The sequence below is a fragment of the Rhinatrema bivittatum genome, chromosome 12 (genome assembly GCF_901001135.1).
Source record: "Rhinatrema bivittatum chromosome 12, aRhiBiv1.1, whole genome shotgun sequence".
NCBI classification, from domain to species: domain Eukaryota; kingdom Metazoa; phylum Chordata; class Amphibia; order Gymnophiona; family Rhinatrematidae; genus Rhinatrema; species Rhinatrema bivittatum.
The window spans coordinates 77,475,627-77,502,964 of NC_042626.1; the positions used below are offsets into that span (position 1 = coordinate 77,475,627).

General features: G+C 45.1%; 1 protein-coding gene across 3 annotated transcripts in view; it reads right to left on the reverse strand.

Annotated features, from left to right (window-relative positions):
* MLLT6 (MLLT6, PHD finger containing) overlaps nt 1–27,338 on the reverse strand; it is a 371,762-nt gene that overhangs the window by 49,637 nt on the left and 294,787 nt on the right. For all 3 annotated transcript variants that reach the window (XM_029573666.1, XM_029573665.1, XM_029573668.1), the window contains 4 exons: nt 19,633–19,804; nt 18,874–19,434; nt 1,163–1,344; nt 322–439 (listed from right to left, as the gene is read on the reverse strand). In XM_029573666.1, coding sequence (XP_029429526.1) covers nt 322–439; nt 1,163–1,344; nt 18,874–19,434; nt 19,633–19,804 — 1,033 coding nt within the window. The remainder of the gene's footprint in view (nt 1–321; nt 440–1,162; nt 1,345–18,873; nt 19,435–19,632; nt 19,805–27,338) is intronic.

Here is a 27,338-nt window from a genome sequence, read left to right on the forward strand (position 1 = left end):
TTCCAGGCTCCAAAAATCTGTTCTACCGTAATTTTTGCATAATTTATTCCATTCTTCTGCATTACGCCCAACACAGAGCAGGTTCTTTTCAAACACTCATGCAATTGTTCTATCATTCTTTCATGTGTGTTTTAGTGACACGGTGACTGCATATCTGTGTGGGTTTTAGGCTTCAATTCTTTAGTGCACAATACTAGTAGCTCTACTGGTCCTTCAACACAGCTTGATCTACTGCCTTCCATCGTTCCATGAAGATAACGAGATCAAGGGCAAGGTCCCATCATGTTCAAGGTCCCGACTCCTTTCCATCAGGTCACATACCTGTCCGAATGTTATCTGTCCGAGTGAGGAGTGGGTTGAAAGATGGCCCTGATGTGAGAGGGCTTCCAAAAATGTGAGAAGATGGGATGCTGAAATTGGGACCTGCCAGAGAAAAGACCTGGGAGCAAAAAAGGATAAAAAATTAGAACATTGAAAACATTTCACTAAATAAATACCCCCCTCCCCCCGTCCCTCAAAAAAATAATGCACCGCAGGGTCCAAATGGTGATATGCTTCCAGCACAACAGGGCTTGCTAGCTGCACCTCTCGCATCCTGCACTCTATAAAGGCACCTCCTGCTCCTCAGGGTCTAGCAGCTAAGACTGTTTAGCGCTTTATTCAAAAAGGACTTTTTCCACTCTTTGCGTATGGAAAAAAATGTTTGCTTAGCAGCAGATGTGCTGTGCTTTCTTCCCTTAGACACAAAATGGTGAGAACTCTTTAGTACATTTGATCCTTTAGGGAGAGTCTGGGCAGGACCCATGCAGGCTTTCCCACAGTTCATTCAATGTTACACTGTAAAGCGCTTGTTGCTGAGTTATGTTTTATGTGAACCGATGAGATGTTTCCAACGTTCATCGGTATATAAAAACTTCTAAATAAATAAATAAAAATAAAATTATCAATACAAGTTAAAAATACCCTGCAGTATCCCTTTGCTATGTTAGTACTGTGCCACTTTCTCCCTCCTCAGGCTCAACTTTTCAGGGGACATTATGTCTCGGAGAATACCACCACCTGGTCTTGGCTTTATTAGGAAGAATTATTGGCTATTTTGTGCACTCGATCCCTGAAGTTTTTAGTGCAGAGCCTGGTTTTTTCTACTTCGGATGCTTATTACCTGTGTGGTGGAGACTGAGGAAGAGGAGGCAGGAATTGTGCTGGCAAAGGAAGGCCGATTCAGTGGCAGAAGAGATGAAGAGCCTTGTTGTGAGAGGACACTAGATGACAGTGGAGTGCTGCATGCTGCCCTCAGTACCCCACCACCATGGGAAATGGGATCCTTGTTACTTGTATAGATCCCTGGTTAAAAAAGAAGTATACTATTATAATATACTACTATAGTACAGTAGCTATGACAAACTAATTGCATGTAAACGTGAAAGATGTTCCATTTTCAGACCAGAAATCTGAGCACAACCTTATCCAACTGGGCAAAATCTCCTTTAATACTAGTGTCTGCAGTATCAGCACAGGAAAGGCTGTCTTTCTGACAGAACCTCTTTAAGTTGCTAGTTTTGCCTCTTTGTGACAAAGATCAAATGTCAATGTACACCATGAGCTGAAGGCTATCCCTTTTTAGCCTTCTGGCTGAGATTGAGATCCTACACAATATGGATGAGGTAATGCCCTGCCCACTGAAGACATAATTATTTTATGACTATTACCAAAACAGGAGGATTAAATGTCCTGTTTTTTAAAAAAAAAGGCAAGTGTTACCATAAGCTTTTTGGCTCTTTTTTTGGCAAAGATTAAGTACAAAATCTGAATCATACACTGAGCAGAGTCTTTCCTTTGTCTTTTGGCCAAGATTGAGATGTTGTGTAACACGGGATGTTAACACCCTGGCACCTATCCCCACTGTGGATATAGAACTGTTTGGACTATGACGAAAAAAGGATTAAACGCCCATGGAAACCCCTCTCCCAACAAAACAAGTGTTAGCATAAAGACAACCCTTCTAGTGACCCTACAATATTAGCAATGAAAGAAGAGTCTCTTCCATTGCGTTAGTATAGGAAAGACAGCTGTTGAGCACTTCCCTCTATACTTCCTTGCAGTGTCGGCGTAAGAAAGGATTGGCTTCCAGCTGGTGAAGGGAACTTCTCTTACTAGCAAACTTAAGTATTTGCCAATATGCTGAGTCCATGAGCTCAGAAGTGAGACTGCTATTGGTAAGGAAGTTCTCCTGTGCTAAAAGATGGTACGCTCAAAGAAATGAGAAGTGAATTCTCCATATACAGAACAATTTAAGGTTATTTATGCAGTTAAATTGCAATTTATCTGTGTAGGCTGGCCGTCCAAAAACTGCGCTCCCTCAAAATGGTTAAAAGTCTGCGCATTGGGCCAGATTTTAAAAAGGCCCGGCGACGCGTGTAAGTCCCGGGGCTTTACTAAAGGGGCAGGGCCAGAGGCCTGCAACACAGCAGCCATTGCCACTGTGTCGAAGGATCATGTGCCGGCAACTTGCTGGTGCGCAACTTGCGCCTGCCCAGAGGCAGGCGCAAAAGGTAAAATAAAAATTTGGGGGGGGGGGGGGAGGAAAGGTTAGGGGAAGGGGTGGGAAGGTCAGGTTAGGGGGGAGGGAACGGGGGAAGGCAGCGCACTCGGCACGTGCAAGCTGCACAACTGTGCACCCCCTTGCACGCGCCGACCCCTAAAATCAGGTGTGCATGTGCTGGATAGCGTGCACATATACGCCTGCGCGCACCTTTTAAAATCTACCCCATTGTGTAAGAATGCACACGCTTTTAGTCTTATTCACAGGAGGCATTTCCAGGGATGTGTTTTGATCAGGAGAGAATAACTTACACAGATTACATTTTTAACGTAAAAACTACCTGCAAAAAGAAGCGGGTGCAAATGTTTGTGGGTACTTTGTAGCCATTCCGGGTTTCAGAGTGAAAGTTCACATGTATTTTCTGTTTGAAAACTGGTGCACAGTTTGTGGGTAAAACATCCCAAAGACGTATTCATTGTAAAATTGACTGCCAGCTGATTGTACAAATCAATTCCATTTCATCACTTATAAGGTCACTTATAAGGTCTAAAATTCTTTAATGATGTCAATTTTACAACGAATACCTTTGAATGTGTCTGTAACACCAACCCCCAAACCCCAACCCACCTCCCAAAAACTCACCCCGAATCAAAGTGCCCCCTTACAACGGTCCATATATTGAGTGTCAGGCTGAGCCTTATAAAGAGTCTCTCTCTCTCCAGCACGTGTAAGATGTGCATATAAAGCTGCACGTGAACAGTATTTTATAACCTACGCGTATACTTTATAAAACAGCACGTATCTTTGCACATGGTGAGATACGCACATTTATGGCAGTCACGTGCTAAGCAGCATGTCCTGGAAACTGAGGAGTATGAGGTGACAGGCATGGTTTCAGAAGTAGCAGTTCAAACCATTCTCTCTCTTTCTCAATTTATTGATTGTTTTTGATGGCTCAATTTAATTCAATTATGAAAATTTGTGTATGTTTTCTGTAAACTGTTTTGATTAATTCCTTGAATTGGAAAGGCGGTATATAAACATTAAACATTAACTGCACCAGAGGGGGAGGACAGTACAGACAAGAAATGGGCCTGGGAGGGAGATATAGACAGTAACTTTCAAATCGGCACGCACCAAGAGACATGGCAATTTAAAACATGCGCACACCTATGCATGTATGATATATAATATTTATTTATTGTTATTGTTTTTACTAAACCGGCTTTCATGACATGGATCACATCAAACCGGTTTACATTTAACAAAGTGTGCAAGAAAGTGATAACTCAAACAACTGTAACAAGAGCATTGTAAGGAGCGTGACAGTTACATTAAAACAGGGAAATAAATAACTGGGAGTTAGAGGTGAGAAGAGGGGGATATAACTTACAGCAAATTATTTACAAGGTTACAAGATTGAGTCCGATTAAATGTGAATTGATTAGTAAATGATAGTGTTAACACTGTGAAGGTGATGGCAGCGAATAACAAAGTTTGTTGTTTAAAACAATTTTTAATAGTGTGGTTGAGATGTGGGGTGTAGGTCTCAGTCGGAGCTTGGATAGTGTGGTTAAGATGTCTGGTGAAGGTCTCAGTCAGGGATTGGAAAGGCTTTTTTAAAAAGCCAAGTTTTCAGCCTTTTTCTAAATGTTGGAAGGCAGGGTTCTTGTCTCAGGTCCGCTGGGATGGAGTTCCATAATGGTGGACCTGCGGTTGAAAATGCTCTGGCACGGAGAGACTTATGATGCATGGTTTTTGTGTGAGGCACCTGAAGAGATTCTTTGTAGGATTCCCTGATGGGTCTGATGGATGTGTGTTTTTTGAAGGGAATTTGTAAGTTGATCCGGGCTTGTTGGTGAATGACTTTGTAGATGGTGGTGATGGATTTGTATATGATTCTGTAATGGATCGGTAACCAGTGAAGGTCTTTGAGGATTGGGGTGATGTGGTCCATTCTCCTAGAGTTCGTCAGGATTCTGGCAGCTGTATTCTGCACCATTTGTAGAGGTTTGGTGTGGGAAGCTGGTAGACCTAGTAGTAGCGAGTTACAATAATCTAGTTTGGAGAAGATTATTGCTTGAAGAATTGTTCTGAAGTCCTGTGAGTTGAATAAAGGTTTTATTCTTTTTAGGATATGTAGTTTGTGAAAGCAATCTTTGGTGGTTTGGTTGATGAATGATTTTAAGTTGAGACGGTTGTCCATGATGGCTCCTAGGTCTCTTACGTGAGAGGTTTGAAGGATAGATGGTGGCTTTGAAAGGGTGTTGTTGTTTTCCGGGGAAATAAGTAGAAATTCTGTTTTTGAGGCATTGAGAATTAGGTTTAGATTGGTGAGGAGGTGGTTGATTTCTGTTAGGCAGCTATTCCAGAATTCTATTGTTTTAGATATGGATTCTTTTACCTGTATCACGATCTGGACGTCGTCTGCAAAAAGGAAGTGTTTTAGGTTTAGTTTCGTTAGTAGTAAGCAGAGAGGGAGCAAGTAAACATTGAATAGCGTCGGTGAGAGGGAGGAGCCCTGTGGCACCCCTTGAGAGGAAGGAAAGTAATGTGATTCTTTGTTATGAATTTTGACTTTGTATCCTCTGTTGTCCAAGAAAGTTTTGAACCAGGTCAGTGCTGTGCCTTTCACTCCTATGTTTGCTAGTTGTTTTATGAGGAGGTGGTTGTTGACTGTATCGAAGGCAGCCGAAAGGTCGAGGAGGATTAATAGGTAAGCATGACCTTTATCTATGCCTGAGAGTAGGAAGTCCGTGAGGGAGAGAAGAAGTGTTTCCGTGCTTGATTCTTTGCGAAATCCATATTGGTTTGGGGAGAGGATCTTGTGATCCTCGATGTAATTTGATAATTGGGTGTTTACTAGTTTTTCCATAATTTTAGCTATAAACGGAAGGTTGGAGATGGGGCGGTAATTGTTGGGTTCGTTTGCATTTAGGTTGGGTTTTTTTTAGGAGTGGTTTGATTGAAGCCGTTTTGAGGTTGTCTGGGTAGATACCCTGGGACAGTGAACAATTTACGATGTCGGCTAGAGCTTTCGATATAGTATCCGGAATTAGAAGAAGTAATTTGGACGGGATTTGATCAAACGGGTGTGTTGACGGTTTCATTTTCTTCAGAACCGATTGAATCTCTGAAGTGGTGATGGGTTCGAAGGCGTTTAGGTGAATGTCTTTGTTTGGGAGAAGATATGTACTATCGGAAGTGCCCTTGTTTGGTGACAGTTGTTTGAGGAGGTTGGAGATTTTTTTACTGAAATGAAGAGCCAGTTCGTCTGCTTTTGTCTGTGATAATTCGGTTGGAATATCTGGAGTGATAGCTTTAGTGAGACTGGAGACGTAGGTGAAAAGAGCTTTAGAGTCGAAGATGAGGTGGTGGATCTTGCTGGCATAGAAGTCTCTTTTGGTTTTTAAGGTCATGTTTTTGTATAAGTGGAGAGAACATTTGTAATCGGATAGTAAGGAAGTAGAGGGGGCTTTACGCCATTTTCTTTCTTTCTGACGAAGCAGGTGTTTGAGTTTTCGCAGCTCTTCGTTAAAACAGGGTTGTCTTTTGGACGCATTTTGTTTAAGCTTTTTTGTTGTCAGAGGACATAGTATGTTGGCTACTGATTCTGTTATTTTGGACCAGGATTGGAGGGCTGAGTTGGGCATGGTGACGTCAATATATGAGAGATCCGGGGTTAGGAGCTTGGTGAGGTACTCTGAGGTGCAGGGTTTCCTGTAGGTAAATGATGGACTGGTGGTCTGCTTGGAGTCTGGTTGTAGTAGTGAAAAAGTAGTGGAGATTATTGAGTGGTCTGACCATGGGACTTGATTCAATTTTGGCACGTGTCTGGCTTTTAAAATTCACCTCAGTGGGAACAATGTTGACAGCCTGGCTAGCTGCAAAGTCTGTGGCTACATTTTACCCAATTGCATTTCGTTTTCAAACTTGCCTACAGAACCCGCACACTTCGCACCTGCTTTTTGTGTGGGCAAAACTTTTGTGCAAAAATACATACAGATTTGAAAATGAAACCTATTAGGCTAATTTTAAAACAAATGTGCATGCACCCACAGATGCTCATATCAGCGCATGAGTAAAGATACACTGGAATTTTAAATTGTGTGTGCACTTGCATGCGTACATTTTAAAATATGCCAACCACGCATGCTCCTAATAAGAACATAAGAAATTGCCATGCTAGGTCAGACCAAGGGTCCATCAAGCCCAGCAGCCTGTTTCCAACAGAGGCCAAACCAGGCCACAAGAACCTGGCAATTACCCAAACACTAAGACGATCCCATGCTACTGATGCAATTAATAGCAGTGGCTATTCCCTAAGTAAACTTGATTAATAGCCATTAATGGACTTCTCCTCCAAGAACTTATCCAAACCTTTTTTGAACCCAGCTACACTAACTGCACTAACCACATCTTAAGAGGTTACATGAGCACAGTTAGCCACTTATCTTGCATAGGACTTTGTTGGCTTTTATGCATGTATGCAGGGGCGGATTGGCCTATCGGGGGATCGGGCTTCCCCCGGTGGGCCGGTCGCTCCCATCACGTGATTTTTTTTTTTAAACTTCCCGGCCAAAGTCAAGAAGAGGGTCTGCTGGTGCTGCGGCCCGAAGAGAAACCTGTGGGCAGGGCCGGTGGAAGCACTAGGCCTGGGGCGCCGCGAGCAGTGGTATCCCGAGGGGAGCCAATGCCCCCGGGCGCAGGGAGGCTCATGCGGCGTTGCGACAGGCAGATCGGCAGGGCCGTGGTGAGGCCTGAAGAAAAAGATCGCGTTTAAACGCGCTGATGCTCCTCCTCCTTCCTGCCTGTGCGGCCCCGGAAGTAAACGTTGCCGGAGCCGCGTGGGCAGGAAGGAGGAGGAGCATCAGCGCGTGCAGAAGAGGAGCAGCGCTTACGGGCCGCAGCGAATCCCAAGTCGCAATGGCCCGAGAAGAGGAAGAAGTCCGGTAGCAGGTCCGGTAGCAGAGGAAAAGATCAGGGCTGCTGCAGAGCTCATCCTGCGGCGACCCACGAAGAGAAGGCCCAGAGGTGAGAGAGTGTGTGTGTGTGTGTGTGCGTGTATGAGATGAGTTGAAAGACTGTGTGTGAGAGTGAGGACCTGAATGTTTGCAGACAGCATGTGAGAGCCTCTGTGTGTGTGAGAGAGAAATACATGTGAGAATGAGAACTTGACTGTGTGTTTGAGGGAAGAAGATGGAGAGAAAAGAAACAGAAAAAAAAAGACAATATAAAAGGAAATGGCAAAAAAAATAAGAAAGGGAAGGTGGAAAAAAAAAGCCTGTGACCAACCAATTAGAAAACTAAGATCAGAGAGCAAAGGTAAAAAAATAAATAAATTACTTTTTAGTGATTGGCATATGTAATCTTTGGGAATGTGCAAGAATAGCACTTTCTCTATGCAGATCTCACAATGCATGAGATCAGCATGGAGAAAGCGGAAGCCCACGGGGCCTGCACAGAGGAGGCAGCAGAATGGGCTTCAGTGTCAGTAGCAGCAATCAGCACCTCCCCAATAGCCATGCGGCATCAGTGACAGTGGCAGCAGAGGAATGAGAGAGGTTCTGAGGTTGCTGGCAAAAGAGAGGGGGGTCTGCCTTTAGTATGTGCATGTGTGTGAATGGGACTCTGCCTGGGGGTGTATGTGTGTGAAAATGAATGTGTGCATGCCTGGGGGATGGGGAGGGAATAGTTTGAAAATGAATGGGAGCCTGCCTGGGGGTCAGTGTGTGTGTGTGTGTGAGAATGACTGGGAGCTTGCCTGGGTGTGTGTGTTTGTGTGTATGTGAGGGAGCCAGTGAGTGTGAGAGCATGAGTGTGTATGAGAAAATCCAAGGGTGTAAGAGTTTGTGTGTGGAGGGGGAGAGAGTGTCTTAGAGCCTGAGAGTGTGTCAGTGTCAGTGAGAGCGAGAGGTTATGGTGGGTATAAGAGCATGAATGTGTATGTATGTGACAGTGTATGTGTGAGATAGAATGGACATGTGAGTATGTGTGAGAGAGAGAGGATAACCTCCTAATCCTCGACAATATCGGGGTGACTGGAAATCAAGAGCTCTCACAGAAGGGGACAGCAGGGGCTTTTTAAAATCCTTATTAGTTTTAATTATTGAATATAATTTGATGTCTGCTCTTTTTGAAATATTTTATTAGTGTTATATACAAATTTTTAAAAATTTCCCTGAGTTAAATTACTGGAGGTTCTATTCATCAGCAGTTTTGAAATATATATTTTTAGTATGATTTTCCTATTGTGATGTTTTATTGTTCTTGATTTTATTGTTTGATGTTTTTTGAGGAATGATGGTATTTTCGGTTTTTCCATTGCTGCATTACATACAGTCTTAACTTGTGATTTCCAGTTCAGTTTGTCTGTGCATTTCTATGTATATTTTATGGTCCCTTTATTCTGTATTTGGTGACTCACCAAATTGTATGTGTAATTGGGTACCCATGGGCCAGTATGGAAAAAAATCCCCCGGGCCACTATTTTCCCACAATCCGCCCCTGCATGTATGTAAGCGGATTTTAAAACACGCTCGTGAGAAGGACAACCCAGTTTTTCCTATTAGTCCATCAGCTTGCCCGATTTATATCAAGATCTTCCAGGCTGGTTCTTCATCCTGCATACCCCCCCTGTTGACCCAGATCCCTCAGCCTATCCTGTAAGCCCTAAAACTTGAGATTTACAAATTTGCACTTCAGCTGGATCAGCAGTAAAGTTACACAAATAACAAGCTGATGTGCTGCGCAGTCTCGTTTTAAAATACAGAGTTACACATATAGGGGTAGATTTTAAAAGGGTGCACTCGCTACCAGGCGCGCACACATGTATGCCTGATTTTATAACTTTCATGCGCAGGCGCGCACAAGTTGTAAAATCAGGAATCGGCGCACACGAGGGGGTGCATAATTGTGCACCTTGCGCCCGCCAAGCCGCGCTGCCTTCCCCCATTCCCTTCCCCCTAGCCTGACCTTCCCACCCCTTCCCCTAACCTTCCCCCCCAGCCCTACTCTAACCTCCCGGCCCTTTGTCTTACCTTTTATGCCTGCCGGCAGCCTGCCAGCACGCAATCCTCCAACACAGCGGCAAATGGCCGCTCTGTCGGTGTTGCAACCGTACCTTCCTGACGGCTTCACTCCGCCTACCTTTCTTCCTTTGCACCTCCTCTCGCTATGGATGGACGTCTGGCTGCCACAGAGTCTGCCTGCCGTCCTCTCCAGCATCCCCGGACTGGCTTGGGCACTGCCTCTGCCATGCTCCGCTGGTACCTTAGGGCGTGTGCGCCGCGTGGCCCTCACTCTTATTTCCTACTTGGCACGACCCTCAAGGACGTCTCCCTGTGATGACATCATGCTGCCTGGATATTTAAAGCCTACGATGTTTGCTAGCCTTTGAGTTAGCAAGGGGAATCTTACGGATGGGATTCGCTCTCTGTACCCAGCTACTCTGCCTCTCCAATCTTCCATTGGACTCTTAACGCTAAACGGGGTACCCGCTCCTCGGTGGCCTCACTTGCTTTTCAGGTCGCTATCAGGAAACCGGTACTCGCTCCTCGAGGGCCCATGTTCCCTGACTCGCTGCCTGCTCCTACCTTCTCTTCTGCCTGGAAGGATTCGCTATCTTCAACACCAGTGAGTACTACCATCTTCACCTCAGAGCTATTCCCTGGAACCAGGTACTCGCTCCTCGAAGGCATGCCTCCGTTCCAGCCCTAGTGCCATCTCCTACATGGAACTGCTGAGTGAGTACATTACCTTCAAGCCTCTCAGCTCTCAGGGATCAGGTACTGCTCCTCAAGGGCCTGCTCTCCCTATCCTGGGGTTCTCCGTACTGGGGCTTTGTGCATATTCCACTGTACTCATTATTCTCCGTTCTTTCCACTACAGCACTGCTATCGGAGGAGTTGCTGTTCCAGCGCCTGAGGGTTACTAGCCCAGCCGGGCTACTTCTGCTGCTCACCACTGCCACCTCTGGTGGCTTCACCACATTGTCTAATAAAAGATCAATCTCTGTGTTTGTGTGTCCTAAGCTGAGCCTGACCTGTGGCCCCTCATGGGACTTCCCCTCGTGGGCGTGGTCAGCTACCACAGTGTCCAAGGGTCCACTCAAACCTCACTAATTATAAAAGATTGCTAACTCCATGGATCTGGCACAGCTCAAAGCCTTGCAGGCCATTCCAGGCCTAGCCCTACGCACTGCTGAACTACAAGACGCATTGGAGAAACTCACTTCAGCGTTTCATCAGCTACAAGCACAGAAGACGCAAGGCGCTACTTCCAGTAATGAAGGTCAGTTACCTGAAGTAACTATAAAGACTATGGTACCTCTGGCTGCTCCAGTGCATTTCTCTGGAGAGATTCAAAGAACTAGAGGTTTACTAAACCAATGCTGCATGCATTTTGCATTGCAGCTTGCACACTTCCCCACAGCCCACGCCAAGACTACTTATATTCTATCTTATCTTGATGGAAGGGCCTTGTCTTGGGCTTCAACGCTGTGGGAACATAAGGATCCAATCCTGCAGGATATTGATGGATTTCTGGAATTATTTAAATCTGTTTTTGATGATCCTGCTCGAGTGCCTGTTGCTGGTTCTGACCTGGTGGACCTAAAGCAAGGCAACCGATCACTGGCTGATTTTGCAAAAGAGTTCAAGACTTGCTACTGAATTATGCTGGGAACCTAGATGCCTGAAAACTCTCTTCTTCAGAGGTCTGAATACTCGCTTGAAGGACGAACTTGCCACTCGTGAGACACCTGACTCGCTGGATGAACTAGTGGCGCTTTGGCTACTAGAATTGACCTCCGGCTTCGTGATAAGGTGGAAGAACTCAAGCCTACTAAAGGATCGGTTCAGAAGGAGACTCGTGCTAAACTTGCACTTCGGATGGTTCCAGCAGTACCTGTTGCCAGTGGAGAAGAACCGATGCAACTTGGTCGCAGTCATTTGACTTCAAAAGAGAGAAGACTTCGGAAGAGGCATGGCCTTTGTGTCCTATTGACAAGCTGGTCATGATGTCCCAACATGCTCTATTCGTCCGGAAAACGGACGGGCCTGAGTCCTGCAGGAGGACTGTTCTTAGGCCTTACCACGCCTTCTCCTCCGCTCTCTCTACCAGTCTCTCTGACTTGTGGACAGTCTACAATCCAAACTCTTGCCCTTGTGGATTCGGGGGCAGGAGGCAACTTTATACTTCGACGCCTAGTGGAACATTTGAGAATGCCCCTCGTTACTTTAGAAGCTCCACTACTCTTGTCATCTATCCATGGAGAGCCTTTGCCTGGTGATGTGACTTGTCGCACTGAACCAGTGACTCTTCGCACCGGAGCCCTCCATACGGAGACAATTCCCTTCTTTGTGTTAGAGAAGGCCATGCACCCTATCACTCTGGGGTTACCCTGGTTGCAGTTGCATCAGCCTCAATTCGACTGGTCCTCCTTGGAGCTCTCCCGCTGGGGCCCTGGTTGTCATGGCAGTTGCCTCAAGGAAGTTTCTCCTGTTCTCTGCATGCCTACAACTCCAGTGATGGCAGGACTGCTGCCTCAATACGCATCATTCAGTGATGTGTTTTCCAAAGAAGCTGCTGACATCCTCCCTCCACACAGATCTTATGACTGTGCCATTCGGCTGAAACCAAACACTGAGCCTCCTAAAGGACATGTCTATCCACTTTCTGCAATAGAGAATAAGGCTATGTCCGAGTACATTGAGGAGAATTTACAGAAAGGTTTAATTAGACCTTCAAAGTCGCCAGCTGGCACAGGATTCTTCTTTTTGGGGAAGAAGGATGGAACCTTACGTCCTTGTATCGACTATCGAGGTCTGAACGAGATTACGATTAAAGACCGTTACCCCCTGCCTTTAATCTCAGAGCTGTTTGACCGGCTTCAGGGGGCCAAGATAGTTTCGAAACTTGACCTGAAGGGGGCCTACAACTTAGTCCGGATTCGCAGTGGTGATGAGAGGAAAACAGCTTTCAACATTCGAGACAGTCATTTTGAGTACTTAGTAATGCCCTTCGGCCTGTGCAACACACCCGTGTTCCAGAATATGATGAATGACATTCTGCGGGATTTGTTGTACAAGAGTGTCATAGTATACCTAAATGGCATTCTGATATTTTCTCAGAATCTGTCTACTCATCTAGAAGACGTCAAGCAAGTTCTACTAAGACTCCGAGAACATCGACTCTATGCCAAGCTATCCAAATGCGAATTCCATAAAGACTCTGTGCCTTTTCTTGGCTACATTGTGTCTAAAGATGGCTTCCAGATGGATCCCCAAAAATTAGAAAGTATCAAGAATTGGTCCCAACCTACCAGCCTGAAGGTCCTGAGATGATTTTTGGGGTTCACCAATTACTATAGAAGCTTCATAAAGAACTCTTCTTCTTTAACTGTGCCCTTGACTGCTATGACCCGGAAAGGGGCCAATGCTTCTAAATGGTCTGCGGAGGCCATTTCCGTGTTCGAAGATTTAAAGACTGCCTTTCCCATGGAACCATGCCTACGTCATCCGGACCCCAACAAACCATTCATCGTAGAGGTCGATGCCTCTGACGTTGGTGTGGGGGCTGTTCTGAGCAAGACTGGAGATTCCAAGTCCTTACGTCCCTGCTCTTTCTTCTCACGACGTTTCTCTCCGGCAGAGAAGAATTATGGGATCGGTGACAAAGAGCTCCTGGCTATTAAGTTGGCATTCGAGGAATGGCGGCCTTGGCTCGAAGGTGCTCAACATCAAATTACCGTGTTTACGAACCATAAGAATCTAGAGCATCTCCGCCATGCGCAATGTCTTAACCATAGACAAGCTAGATGGTCCTTATTTTTCAACTGCTTTGACTTCGTGCTCAAATATCGCCCCGGAGACAAGAATACCAGAGCTGATGCCCTATCACGCTCCTTTCTCACGGAGGATATTCCAGAAGAGTCGCAGCACATAATCGACCCGAAGAAAGTCGTCTTAGCGGCTACTCATTCTGTGCCCGCTGGTAAGACTATCGTGCCAAAGCATCTCAGAAAGAAAGTGCTCTATTGGGCGCACGATTCCAAGCTGGCTGGCCATCCTGGTCAACGCCGTACCCTGCTGAAGCTACAGAAGTATTAGTGGTGGCCAACTATCAAGGAAGATACACTCTCCTATGTGGCATCTTGTGCCAACCACAAACCTACTTCTGGCCAACCGTGGGGATTGCTGCAACTGCTTCCATCTCCGGAACAGCCCTGGACACATATCGCTACTGATTTTGTAGTTGATCTACCTCTTTCTGGAGGTATTAATACCATTTGGGTCACAGTCGACCGCTTCAGCAAGATGGCCCACTTTGTGGCACTACCTGGCTTACCCTCAGCCTTGGAACTTGCAAAGCTCTTCATAGTCCATATCTTTCGCCTCCATGGCCTACCGAAGCACATAGTCTCAGATCGAGGATCACAGTTCACGGCAAGATTCTGGAAGGCCCTGTGCAAACTCTTCGACATCTCTCTAGATTATACATCTGCCTATCATCCTCAATCTAATGGCCAAACAGAATGGATGAATAGGACCCTGAAACAGTTCATTCGGGCCTATGTGAGTTGCTGTCAGAATAACTGGGCCGAACTGTTACCATGGGCTGAATTCGCCATTAATTCTCATCCAGCAACATCAACTGGATCAACACCATTTGAAGTGGTATATGGATGTTCCCCATCACCGCCACTTCCACTGAAGCTCTCAGTGACGTCCCCAGCAGCTCAATCCACTGCTGAAGAAATCCATCAATTATGGACTCAGTCGAAAGCAATGCTACTCAAAGCGAGTGATCGAGCCAAAAGGTTTTATGACGCTCATCATTCCAAAGCGCTTGTCTTTCAACCTGGTGACAAAGTCTGGCTATCCACTAAGCACCTTAGACTGAAGTTACCCTCCTCTTGATTTGCTCCTCGCTATGTTGGACCATTTCCAATCCTCCGACGTCTTGGCAATGTTACCTACAGTCTGAAGTTACCACCTGTATTGAACATCCATAACGCTTTTCATGTTTCACTTCTGAAACCACTCATCATCAGTGAATTCTCTTCCAATTCTCAGGAACCATCTCCTATCAATGCAGAAGATGACCTAAGAATACAAGGTCGAAGCCATTCTTGATGTCCGCAAATGAGGCAAAACCTGGGAATACCTTCTCTCATGGGAAGGTTTTGGCCCCGAAGAAAATTCTTGGGAGCCTCTGGCTAATATCCTTGACAAAGAGATGCTCCATCAGTTTCATCTCTCGCATCCTTGGATACCAAAACCTGGTACTCACAGAGGAGATCGCCCTTTGAAGGCAGGTACTGTTGCAACCATCCCTTCCAGATGGTTTCACTCCGCCTACCTTTCTTCCTTAGCACCTCCTCTCGCTATGGATGGACGCCTGGTTGCCGCGGCATCTGCCTGCCGTCCTCTCCGGCGTCCCCGGACCAGCTTGGGCGCTGCCTCCCGCCATGCTCCGCTGGTACCTTAGGGTGCGCGCACCACGCGGCCCTCACTCTTATTTCCTACTTGGTGCGAACCTCAGGGGCGTCCCCCTGTGATGACGTCACGCTGCCCGGATATTTAAAGCCTACGATGTTTGCTAGCCTTTGAGTTAGCAAGGGGAATCTTACGGATGGGATTCGCTCTCTGTACCCAGCTACTCTGCCTCTCCAATCTTCCATTGGACTCTTAACGCTAACGAGGTATCCGCTCCTCGGGGGCCTCACTTGCTTTTCAGGTCGCTATCAGGAAACCGGTACTCGCTCCTCGAGGGTCCATGTTCCCTGTTTCGCTGTCTGCTCCTACCTTCTCTTCTGCCTGGAAGGATTCGCTATCTTCAACACCAGTGAGCTGTTCCCTGGAATCAGGTACTCGCTCCTCGAGGGCCTGCCTCCGTTCCAGCCCTGGTGCCATCTCCTACGTGGAACCGCTGTGTGAGTACATTACCTTCAAGCCTTTCAGCTCTCAGGGATCAGGTACTCGCTCCTCGAGGGCCTGCTTTCCCTATCCTGAGGTTCTCCATACTGGGGCTTGTGCTTATTCCACTGTACTCATTATTCTCAGTTCTTTCCACTACAACACTGCTATCGGAGGAGTCGCTGTTCCAGCGCCTGAGGGATACTAGCCCAGCCGGGCTACTTCTGCTGCTCACCACTGCCACCTCTGGTGGCTTCACCACATTGTCTAATAAAAGAACAATCTCTGTGTTTGTGTGTCCTAAGCTGAGCCTGACCTGTGGCCCCTCACGGGATTTCCCCCCGTTGGCGTGGTCAGCTGCCACAGTGACCAAGGGTCCACCCAAACCTCACTAATTATAACAGTTGGAGGCCTCTGGTCCCACCCAGCCCCTGGAATGCCCCACCCCTTTAGTAAAGCCCTGGGACTCACACGCGTCCCAGGGCTTTATGCGCGTCGCCAGGCCTTTTAAAAATAGGCCCGGCATGCGTAACCTTTTAAAAATCTGGCCCATAACTGTTGACCCTGCCCCGGAACGCCCACACCCTTCCCCTTTTCTGCCCTCTAATTCTTGACATGCGCATTAGTAGATATGCATGTACTTTGCGGCTTTATAAAATCCGTGTTGCTCACACACGGCCCACATAATGTGCAGGTGGGCATTTTTGAGCAAGCAATGCTTTTATAATCTACCTCTAAGTGCACTATTTGCTGAATTTCCCCTCTCCCCACCCCCTGGAACATCCTTCTCTCTGCCTGGCTAAAAGTATGTTTGCTGTGGAAGCTGTTAGCCAATTTACTTGGGTTAATATCTGTTTACCTCACAGAGAATCTGTCTCTTCTAGCTTCCAGTTTTATACTTTTTAGAGGTAACCAATGTACTAATTTAGGAAACAGCCGCATAATATGTTCTTCTATCAAAGCATATAGTAATTATTTTCCCAATAACAGGATGACAATGAATAAAGGAAAACGAGTGAACGAGAAGGAAGCAAAGTGTGGAAGAGCAACACACATGCACTGGAGACAGACAAAAAAGTTTAGAACAAAGGACAAAGCAGCAGGTCTTTCTCCCTGGAGCACTTTCAATCTGATCTATACAGCAGCTTTAGCAAACAAACCACAGTCAATTCCAGAAACCCACAAAGCCCAACCCCAACTTCTGCCATCCTCAAGCCAAAACTCTGAATCCTGATCTACCACTTCCCAGCCTAATCCTTTAACACCTTCCTGCCCAATATCTGCCATTCTGGCACAGAGATGCATGCAAATAAAAAATGACATTATTTGGTTTATCTTTGCTACACAGTCTACATAACATGATCTAATCCAGGACTTCTAGTATTAGAACATAAATGATTTCATTTCTTAGCACTTTTTGTTGGGATTTGTTTGAATAATATATCATGTGAAATAATAGCCGTATATAAAATCCCTGCCTAGTAGTCCTTTCTATTATGTGGAAGGGAGAGGGGCTCCTTTCAGTATGAAGAGGGTTCTTTCAGTTTATTCTAGAATCACGCCCTCCAGTGAAAACCTGAATAACACAACTGTATCCTCTAGGAATGGGGATGGCAAACTAAGGCCTGAGGGCCAAAAGTGGCTTGTTAGCATGCTTTTCTCAGCCCACCTACCCATGTCCTGCCCTCCATAGTTCTGACTCTCTGCTGCAGAAGTACTGTTTTGCCAGGCTTTCATTCAGCAAGCATTAGTGCATCCTTCAGGCTTGTTCTCATGACAGCGAGGGCAACATCGAATGCACGACAGTGAGTCCTCCTTGTGCTTATGGCTCAAATGGTAATACAGCTAATGAGCATGAAGAGGGTGATTTCTGGAAAAACAACTGAATCCCTTCAGCTGTTAATAGTAAACAGCTTAAGGGAATCTTATGTTTTTCCTAAGTCGCCTGTCTATGTGTTCATTAGGTCCATCAGTTCCTTTAAAAAAAGCAGCTCTAGGAGGAAGGACTGTATTTATACCTCAGGGACAGAGCTAACAGTAACTGGATAAGTAATGCTAGTTATGTTTCAAAACTTCTACAGCTTGGTATTTTTCTGCTGCTTTGCCTATCTCTCTGTGCTTTGGGGTCTTCCTGGATTTCCCTCTCCTCAGTGCATGGGATTATACAAGTCACTTGGTGCTGCTGTCTTACAAAATTGCTATCAGGCCGATACAGTAAAGCCACTCGCCGTTGCACGCGATTCAGTATTTAAATTAGGCCCGGCGGTAAAAACGGGCAAAAGGAGACGCTAGGGACACTAGCGCGTCCCTAGCGCCTCCTTTTTGACAGGAGCAGCGGCTATCAGCGGGTTTGACAGCCGATGCTCAATTTTGTCGGCGTTGGTTCACGAGCCCGCTGACAGCCACGGGCTCGGAAACGGATGCCAGCAAAATCGAGCGTCCAGTTTTCAGCCCGACAGCCGCGGGCCGAATTCAAATTTTTTTTTTTTTCTAACTTTTTTTTACTCTTCGGGTCCTCCGACTTAATATCGCCATGATATTAAGTCGGAGGGTGCACAAAAAAGCAGTTTTTACTGCTTTTCTGTGCACTTTCCCGGTGCTGGAAGAAATTAGCGCCGACCTTTGGGTCAGCGCTAATTTCTGAAAGTAAAATGTGCGGCTTGGCTGCATATTTTACTTTCTGTATCCCGCGCGCATACCTAATAGGGTCATCAATATGCATTTGCATGTTGAGGGTGCTATTAGGTGCCGCAGGTTGGACGCGCATTTTCCTCCCCTTACTGAATAAGGGGTAAGGGAAAACGCGCGTCCAAGAGCAGGCTAACAGTGCGCACTGTACTGTACTGTATAGGCCTGTATGTTTTAAAAACCTTTGTAATTTACTCCGTTGCTGCTTACTGTGCCTGTGACAACAGAGTTTGGTGTAATTGTTAAAGGGGCGACCAACTGCACTGTTCACATTAAACTAATAATGCATGCTTATAAGAAAAAAATAAAATGTTTAACTTACTTTAAAACTGTTTCTATGGTTTGCTGTGTTACAGAATTTTATTTGTTTTTAGTTTAAGATAAGTGCAGACGATAAGTTTCAATAAATTCAAATTCAAAACTGCTTTATGTTTATGCATCTTTTTGTGTTTAAATAGATTTCAAAAAAACATCAAAAGTTGTGTATTTATTGGAGGACTCCCCCTCCCTCCAAACAAGGAACTCCAAGGAGGAACATCCCAGCTCAAGGAGCTGCAAGGGGGACCCCCCCCCCCCGACCCCTCTAATTCAATATGCTTCCGGCCCCTGTTTCAGCCAAGAGCTGGGTAATAAGCAGGTTGCCCACCCCTGCTCTAGTAACTGTAAACTGAAGCCAAACAATAAAAGACTAAATGTTATCAAGCACCATTGAAAATAACATACCAGACGTCAACAGAGAAGACTCCAGGCTTAGGCTGGGCAGGGTCCCTGTGCTGGTGAAAGATCGGGAGCAGCTACTGATGCTGGAACTGATGATTGAGCCCCCTGAGAACGGTGAGGATGCTGTCACTGTAGCACCCGTCAACTGGGATGCTGAAGTCTCTTTATTTTTACTGCCTTTTGGCCTCCCAGGCCCATGTTTATTCTTCTTGCTACCTCTGTGTTTTTTCTCCTTCAGTATCTCTGTTCCGTCTTCAATGCTGAGGGAAGGCATTCGCTTGTGGCCACCGCCTGAGGGGCTGCTAACTGGGTTAGATGATTTGTAGTCCACAGGGGAGGTGTCACGGTCCCTCAGGTGGTTTACGGAGGTTGTAGAGAAGCGCATTATGGAACCAAAGTTGGAGAGAGTCACCTTATGCTCAAACACCTCACTCTTTGGCCCCTCATGTGAAGGGGAAGAGTGGGACGAGCACACTGGCTTCCGAGGCTTCTCTTCCTCCTGCTCCAACTTAGGGAATGTCACAAAATCCTGGGATAGTGGTGGTACTGAGCTACAAGAGGTGCCTAAAAGAAACAGAGATTACAACAATAAAAACAATGCTACCTGGCAGACAAGGAAAGAGGCTGATTGGCTGGAATTGTCTATTATCCATATGGAAATCTGACTATTACAGACCAGATGAGGACTCCACTGGAATAAATTATTTTAGGAAAAAAAGATGTTGTTACTGGGATAAACCAGGCTGCTACTATGGTTGTTACCTGGCTGGAATGAGCTGCCTGCAGCAGTTGAGCTGAAATTGGAAGAACTTTTCCCACTTCCTGTTTTTTTGCCCTTATGGTTGATGCCATGGCTCAAAGTCTTCTTCGCTTTCACCTCTGACCTGCTGACTTCAGCACTGTCTTTGCTGCTGTCATGATAACTGGAAGAAACCTGTGAAAAAAAAAAAAAAAAAAAGTTGGTTTTGTTACATCCATGCAGGAAGGAGTTGAGGCCATCATTTGTCTATCTGGTTAATAATAGTTTATGATCTTCTCCTCTAGGAATTTGTCCAAACCCTTCTAAAACCCAGTTTTGCTAGCTGCCTTTATCACATCCTCTGGCAATGAAATCCAGACCTTAATTTTATGTTGAATGAAAATGTGCTACTTAGTAACTTCAGGGAGTATCCCCTAGATTTTGTATTATCTGAAAGAGTAAATAACCAATTTACATTTATCCGGTCTAGACCTCTCATGATCTTAAAGACCTCTATCATATCCCCCCTCAGCCATCTCTTCTCCAAGCTGAACAGCCCTAACCTCTTTAGCCTTTCCTCATAGTGGAGCTGTTCCATTCTCTTTATCATTCTCCATTCTCTGTACCTTTTTCAGTTCAGCTATATCTTTTATTGAGATGTGGCAACCAGAATTGCACACAGTACTCTAGGTGCGGTCTGACCATGGGGCAATTGAAAGGTATTATGATATTCTCTGTTTTTTTCTCCATTCCATTCCCTTCCTTTCTGTTTGCTTTTTTGTCCGCTACTGAGGATTTCAAAGTTTTGTCCACAATGACGCCCAGATCCTTTTCCTGGGTTGTAATTCTTAATATGGAATCTAATACTGTGAGTTACTTTTCCTTGTGTGAAATATTCTTGCACTTGTCCACATTAAATTTCACCTGCCATTTGGATGTCCAATCTCCAGGGGCAGCTTGCAGGAAAATATTTGCCCGAGGAATTTTATGCAAAACCGATCCACAGGGTATCTGTTTGACTCACTTGTGTGCTTTCCCTCCAACATGCATTTCAATAATTTCCAAAAGCACACCAAACTGATCCTTCAGAGGTGCATCATGTGACCTGGAGCCTGGCAGAATTGAGCCAAAAAATCTCCAACATAAATTTCATATTTTTCTTAAATAATTAAGTAATAGGGCACACCCTAGTCCAGGGCTGCACAAAAAGAGCTGTAGGCCCTCTTCCATCCATGCAATCAATCAGTTCTTGAACCAGTTGCCAAGAAATGAGACAACCACACTACCAGCCAGTGTCAAACAGAAACACACACAGTTTCTCAGACACAAACACCCACTTTGTGTCTGAGAGGTGTGTGTGCATGTCTCTGGCACAAAGACCCCCACACCCACACCCTCACTCTCAGAATGTGTGGAGGTGTCTTTCTGTGTCAGAGAGAAAGTCACCCAGACACACACGTGCCATCCCTCTGCTCATGCGCTCACACACGGGCCGATGCAATCAAGTGCGTTCAGCCTAGTGCACAGCTTATCGAGCGATTGGACAAGCATTTTGGATTTACGAAGCTACCGCCTGATGCATTAAGGGGATTAGCGCATCCAAACTCATGTGTAGCTAATAGTGCTCATCACATGTAAATGCTATGTAGATGAGGCTATTAGCTATTACCCCCCCATGCAGAAAATGGCTGCTCGGCTAACACAACCTTTTAACATGGCAAATTTAACGCCAGCCCCGGAGCTGGCATTAAGTCAACCCGCGAGTACAGGGCTCAACTAAAAACCAAAACAATACTGCTTTCTGTTCTTCCCATTTACATAAAGTCTTTCTTATTTTGCAGATTTGGCGTGTTGTAGCAATAAACTCAATAATTCGTCCAGTTTACTATTTTTCCTTAAATCACGAAATGGTTTACTTTAATTTTTCTGCTGACCATTTTCTCGTGTAAGTATGTAAGGTGTCCACTCTCAGCCAGCTTATGAAGTTCTGAAACGGCGAGATAAAGCGGATGCTTGTATTGAGTGTCCTAACCTGTGCACAGCCACGTCTCCTGGAGTGCTAGGGACACACAATTTCCCCTAGCGCATCCTTTTTAGTGCAGCAGCTCATTTGATTATTGCATCGAGTGCCCAGGAGAGGTGGTTGTGTGTGTGTGTTAGTAAAACTGGCCCTCAATACCAATGCCTGTTTTACCGCACGGTTTTATTGCATCAGTCCCACCACGATTGCCCTTGCTCCAGTACTGCCACATTATATAAAGTTTTGCTTGCTGCCAGCCCATCCTCAGCCTGCAGCAGCCCTCTCCCTTTCTCGTTCCCACCCCTTCTTGGCACCCCCACTCTCCAGGAGTCTCACTGGTTTCAGAGAAGAACCCAGCAGACAGAAGCTCCCCCAACACTGCCCAGGCACTTCCCTCTTGGTTCGCCTCATCCCTTTCTGTGACTGTATCTTGTCTCCACTACTCCAGTGCATTCTCATTAAATGTGTGCTACATGGTCTGCTGTTTTTATGGTTCCTCAGGCACTGCACTTTCTACCGACTCTAGAGGGAGGGAGACCAGACATGATCCATGCTGTTCCCCCAGGGCTTAAAAAAAAAAAAACGAAAAGAAAAATCAAGCCCTGGCCAAGACTGGGGAGAACCAAAGGGCTCAAAGCAGCACAGCTCCAGAATCCTCTCTCACATGAAGCCAGTGCAGCCAGGGCTGGTGCCAAGGATATTAGGCGCCATAGGTGGACCTTACAGCCTTGTGCTGCCCAGCTACTCCCTTCCTATACACACAATTACAAATTATTCATTTATATACAGATTTTACATCAACAAACATTCAAAGTACAGTCTTCTGAGGTAAAAATATCACTTACAACATGCATATTATATTTTCATGCACTGCTGTGGTGCCAACCAGAAAACCCTGCAAAAAAATAAATAAAAGGACACTTGGATCTCATATTGCATTAGGCCTATTGTAACACATGTTGGGTGTGGGCTTGGCTCTCAGAAAGCCTTAGGTAAATTGAATTACAATTAAAATATAGTAAACTTTCAATACCGAAATGGCACTAACAGCCAGCACTCAGTGATAACCCGACTATGAAAATGCAACACTACAGAAATTACACTAGGCCTTAAAACACCATTACCATTCCTCATAAAACATCAAAATAATGAAAGCAAGAAACATAAATCTTCAGCAGTAGTAAAGCCATACTAATAAACAGAATAAATATTTCAAAACAGCTGATGAATATCCCATAATTAAACTAATACAACTTTTAAAAATGTATCTAAAAACAAAATAATTTAAAATAGCAGGCACCTCATAACACTCAGTTATTTAAGCTAATAAGAATTTTAAAAAATCACCTGCTTTCTATACTTTTCAGTTACTCTGAGAATGTTCTGGATTAGGAAGGATAGGGAATGAACAAAGATTGCCACATACATGCACACATGTTCCCTTGCACACACTGACACACACACAAGCTGACATGCATACACATATAACACTCCCTCACACATGCTGGCACATGAATACACACACACACACACACAACACTGACTTACACATGCACACACACAACATTGACTTGCACATGCTGACACACACACGGACACATATACACACTGCCTTGCTCATGCGCGCACACACACACACACATGCTCCCTCGCACACTGCCATGCTCTCACTTCTTCCCTGTCACCTCTGAATATATTTTAAGAAATTATTTTACTGACATTAGTGATCAGTAGGAATTCAGGCAGGGCTAAGTATTCCTGGTGCGGGAAGAGGTGGGCAGAAAGGACCAATGTAGTGTCGGGGGGAATGGTTATGTTTTGCTGCAGCCCCAGCATAAGGTGGGCTGGTGGCATGGATCAGTGAGAGACCTTCCGCCATGGTGAAGCAGCAGGGAAGGTTTGCTGGCAGCCTCCTGTGGCAGAGAGAGATGGAGCTAGCGCAGAAGTGGAGGGGAGGCTGTGGAAGCATTTCCTTCCACTGTGGTAGTGAAGAAGGGGGGAGCAGTCGTACAGCATCGGTGATGCAAACCCATGTAGCTGTAGCTGCAACCGCAGGGAAACAATTAACACAGAAAGAAGCACAGGCCTATGGAGCCGCGGCTGTAGCTGAGGAAAAACAAAAGAACAGAAATGGGTGTGAGCCTCAAGGGAGGCTCCCATTCTACTACAACAGTTGCTGTGGGGCCTGGTGGTGATTGCAGTGGCTCTACAGGCATGGGGCCACTGCGATCAATATCAGTCATGTGACTAGCCTAACAGGCCCATCGGGGCATGCCTGAAGCCCCAATAGGCCAATCCGGCCCTGCCAATCTGCAATTTCTCACAATCTACCTATGATTTCACTACTTGGAATAATTTTGTGTCATCTTCAAATTTAATCACCTTACTTGTTTCCTTTTCCAGATCATTTATAAATATATTAAAAAGCACCAGTCCCAGTACAGATTCCTGAGGCACTCCACTGTGTACCCTTCTTCACCGAGAAAGCTGACCATTTAGTCTGTTTCCTATCTTTTAACCAGTTTGTAAGCCACGATAGGATACTGCCTCCTATCCCATAACTCTTTTAGGAGTCTCTTATAGGGAACTTTGTCATATGTCTTCTGAAAATCCAAATACACTATGTTCACTGGATCACCATTATCCACGTTTATTAACCCCTTTAAAAACATATAGCAGATTGGCGAGGCAAGACTTCCCTTGTATAAATCCATGCTGGCTGTGTCCCATTAAACCATGTCTATCTACAGTACATGTTCTGTGATTTTGTTCTTTAGAATAGTTTCTACAATTTTTCCCAGCACTGAAGTCAGGCTCACCTATCTATAGTTTCCCAGATCACCCTTGGAGCCTTGGCGGCACATTGGCCACCCAGCAATCTTTAGGTAGAGTAGACTATTTTAATTAGCTCTTTTTCTAGGGCTGCTCTGGGCTGGCATTAATTTCTGAGCGCTAAAATGTGTGGATCAAGCACACTTTTTTTTTTTTTTTTGTATCTGAGGTGAATAGTTAATAGCCTCATCATCATGAATTTGCACGTGATGAGTTTCAGAGGGTGGTTTGGACGCGCGTCCATAACCCCATATACTGTAAGGGGTTTAGGGTGTCCAAAACATGAGTCCAACCACGGGTTAAACAGTGCACTCAGCTGAGCGCACTGCATTGTATCCTCCTGTCTCATTTCACAGGGAACAACAGCCTGCACCATAATTCCATGTGTGTCCAGAATTGGGGAATGGAGAAAGTATGTATTGGCAGCTACAGCTACATGGGTTTGCATCGCCGATGCTGTATGACTGCTCCCCCCTTCTTCACTACCTCAGTGGAAGGAAACGCTTCCACAGACTGCTGAGGATTTCTTCAATCAACATCTGTGAGAAGTGGAAAAAAGGAGCAAGAAACAGAAAAAAAAAAGAGGTAGAGTAAAGGATATAAAATACTAACTGTGGATTATCAACACCAATTAATCTTAAAAAGGTTTGCCACAGCTTTATCAAAAGAACTTCAGCCAAATGACTATATCTTCCATAAAGCATTTATCTCACTTACAGGCCGATTCAGTAAAAGTCATGGGAGAGTGCACAGGCCACTCTCCTGTGCGCGCGATTCAGGGGAGAAGAAGATGTAAATTAAGGCCCACGGTAAAAAAAAAGGCGCTAGGGACACTAGCGCATCCCTGGCGCCTCCTTTTTGACAGGAGCGGCGGCTGTCAGCGGATTTGACAGTCGACGCTCAATTTTTCCGGCATCTGTTCTTGAGCCCGCTGACAGCCACGGGTTTGGAAAACGGACGCCAGCAAAATTGAGCGTCCGTCTTTCGACCCGCGGGCCGCCGGCCGATTTAAAATTTTTTTTTAAAATTTTTGATTTTTTTAAAATTTTGGGGCCTCCGACTTAATATTGCTATGATATTAAGTCGGAGGGTGTACAGAAAAGCATTTTTTTCTGCTTTTCTGTACACTTCCCCGATGCCGGCAGAAATTAGCACCTGCCTTTGGGCAGGCGTTACTTTCTGTATCGCGCGGGAATAACTAATAGCGCCCGCAACATGCATTTGCATGTTGCGGGCGCTATTAGTTTCGGGGGGGGGGGGGGGGGGGTTGGACGCACATTTTCGACACGCTAGCTTTACCCCTTATACAGTAAGATTGCGTAAGCAATCTAATCTTATACAGTAAGGGGTAAAAGCGCATCGAAAACGCGCGGCCAAACCCAGGCTAACAGTGCGCGCCACAGGAGTGCACTGTACTGTATCGGCCCGTTAGTGATATCCTTATCTTTCTAATTCCTATTGGTTGTAGCAGCTACAATATTCAAAATTTTCTCAAAAAACAGTATGTGGCTTATATCCTAAACCATAAGCCTGTTTGCTAAGTCAGTGGGGATAGCAGTGAAGCAGCAAAGGTAGCACGCAATAATTCATGGAATAAGAAGCTGACTTTTCATTCCACTGGCCAGAAGAGCAGTAGATTCTCAAATGGTGGAAAATTCTGGGGAATGAGAATCCTGGATAAAAGGATTATAATCCATACTTTAATGTTCTGTTTGGTAAGGTAGCATGGCATAAGACTTATAGTATCCCACAAAGAGATACCCTAAAAATGAAGAAAAGCAAATATATAACTTTGATTATACAGTTTTGCTGGAATCTTCTCTCTCAAGGAGAAGAGGGAATGAAACAGACGGAAAGAGATACTACACAATATACCACACAGTTGTTTTATAGCTTGCTTCTGGTACTTTCCAGCATCTAATCAAGGATGAACATCTGGGCTGTCTGATTAGTGGATTGAGCAGCAACAGGAATCATTTGTTCAACAAGATGAGGGAAATATTATGCATCTTGTTTTGCTTAACCAAACAACTTTATTTAGAGGAGGAAGGTAGAAAAGCCGTAACTATCAGTATGCAATGGGTAATGATAAAAGATAGTATACGCCAGGGGTCAGGAACCTTTTTGGCTGAGAGAGCCATGAACGCCACATATTTTAAAATGTAATTCCATGAGAGCCATACAATATGTTTAAAACTAAATACAAGTAAATGTGTGCATTTTATGTAAGATCACACTTTTAAAGTACAATAAGTCTCTGAAAATATTACACCAGGCCTTAAGACACCAATACATCTCCTATTAGGAAAACGGACCAAGTCAGGCTGCTATAGAGTCCTACACAGAAACTACACGCCAGCAGAAAACCTCACCTGAATCACGTGCTGACCCTCACCTAACATAGAATAAAGAGACCAAAACGCATAACTAGAAGCATGCAGAAAAAACTGAATTGGAAACTGCAACAAGCCAGAGTCTCTGTATGCAGTGTAACAAAGGAAAAAAGAAACATCACCCATCCTTATAAAACAAATCAAGAAATATAAAATCATTAGCAGTAAAACTGTACTAACAAAAAGAACATATTTCGAAACAGCTGAGTGGAATATCCAATAATTAAAAACTCATATAAAAAATTTCCAGATACCAACAAAATATTTCAAAATAGCAGACACAAAGACCCAGTAATGAAAAATAATAAGGATACAAAAAATTTTTGCTCTGCATACCTGGGAACGTTTGATATCCAGGTGTCCTGAGATTGTTCTGAATTAGCAGGAGGAGGGGTGGTTTGCTTGGAACTTTCTCCTCTCTCAGTCACATACCAGCGCTCTCTCTCACACTGGCTCTCAATTACACACCTATACACACATGCTC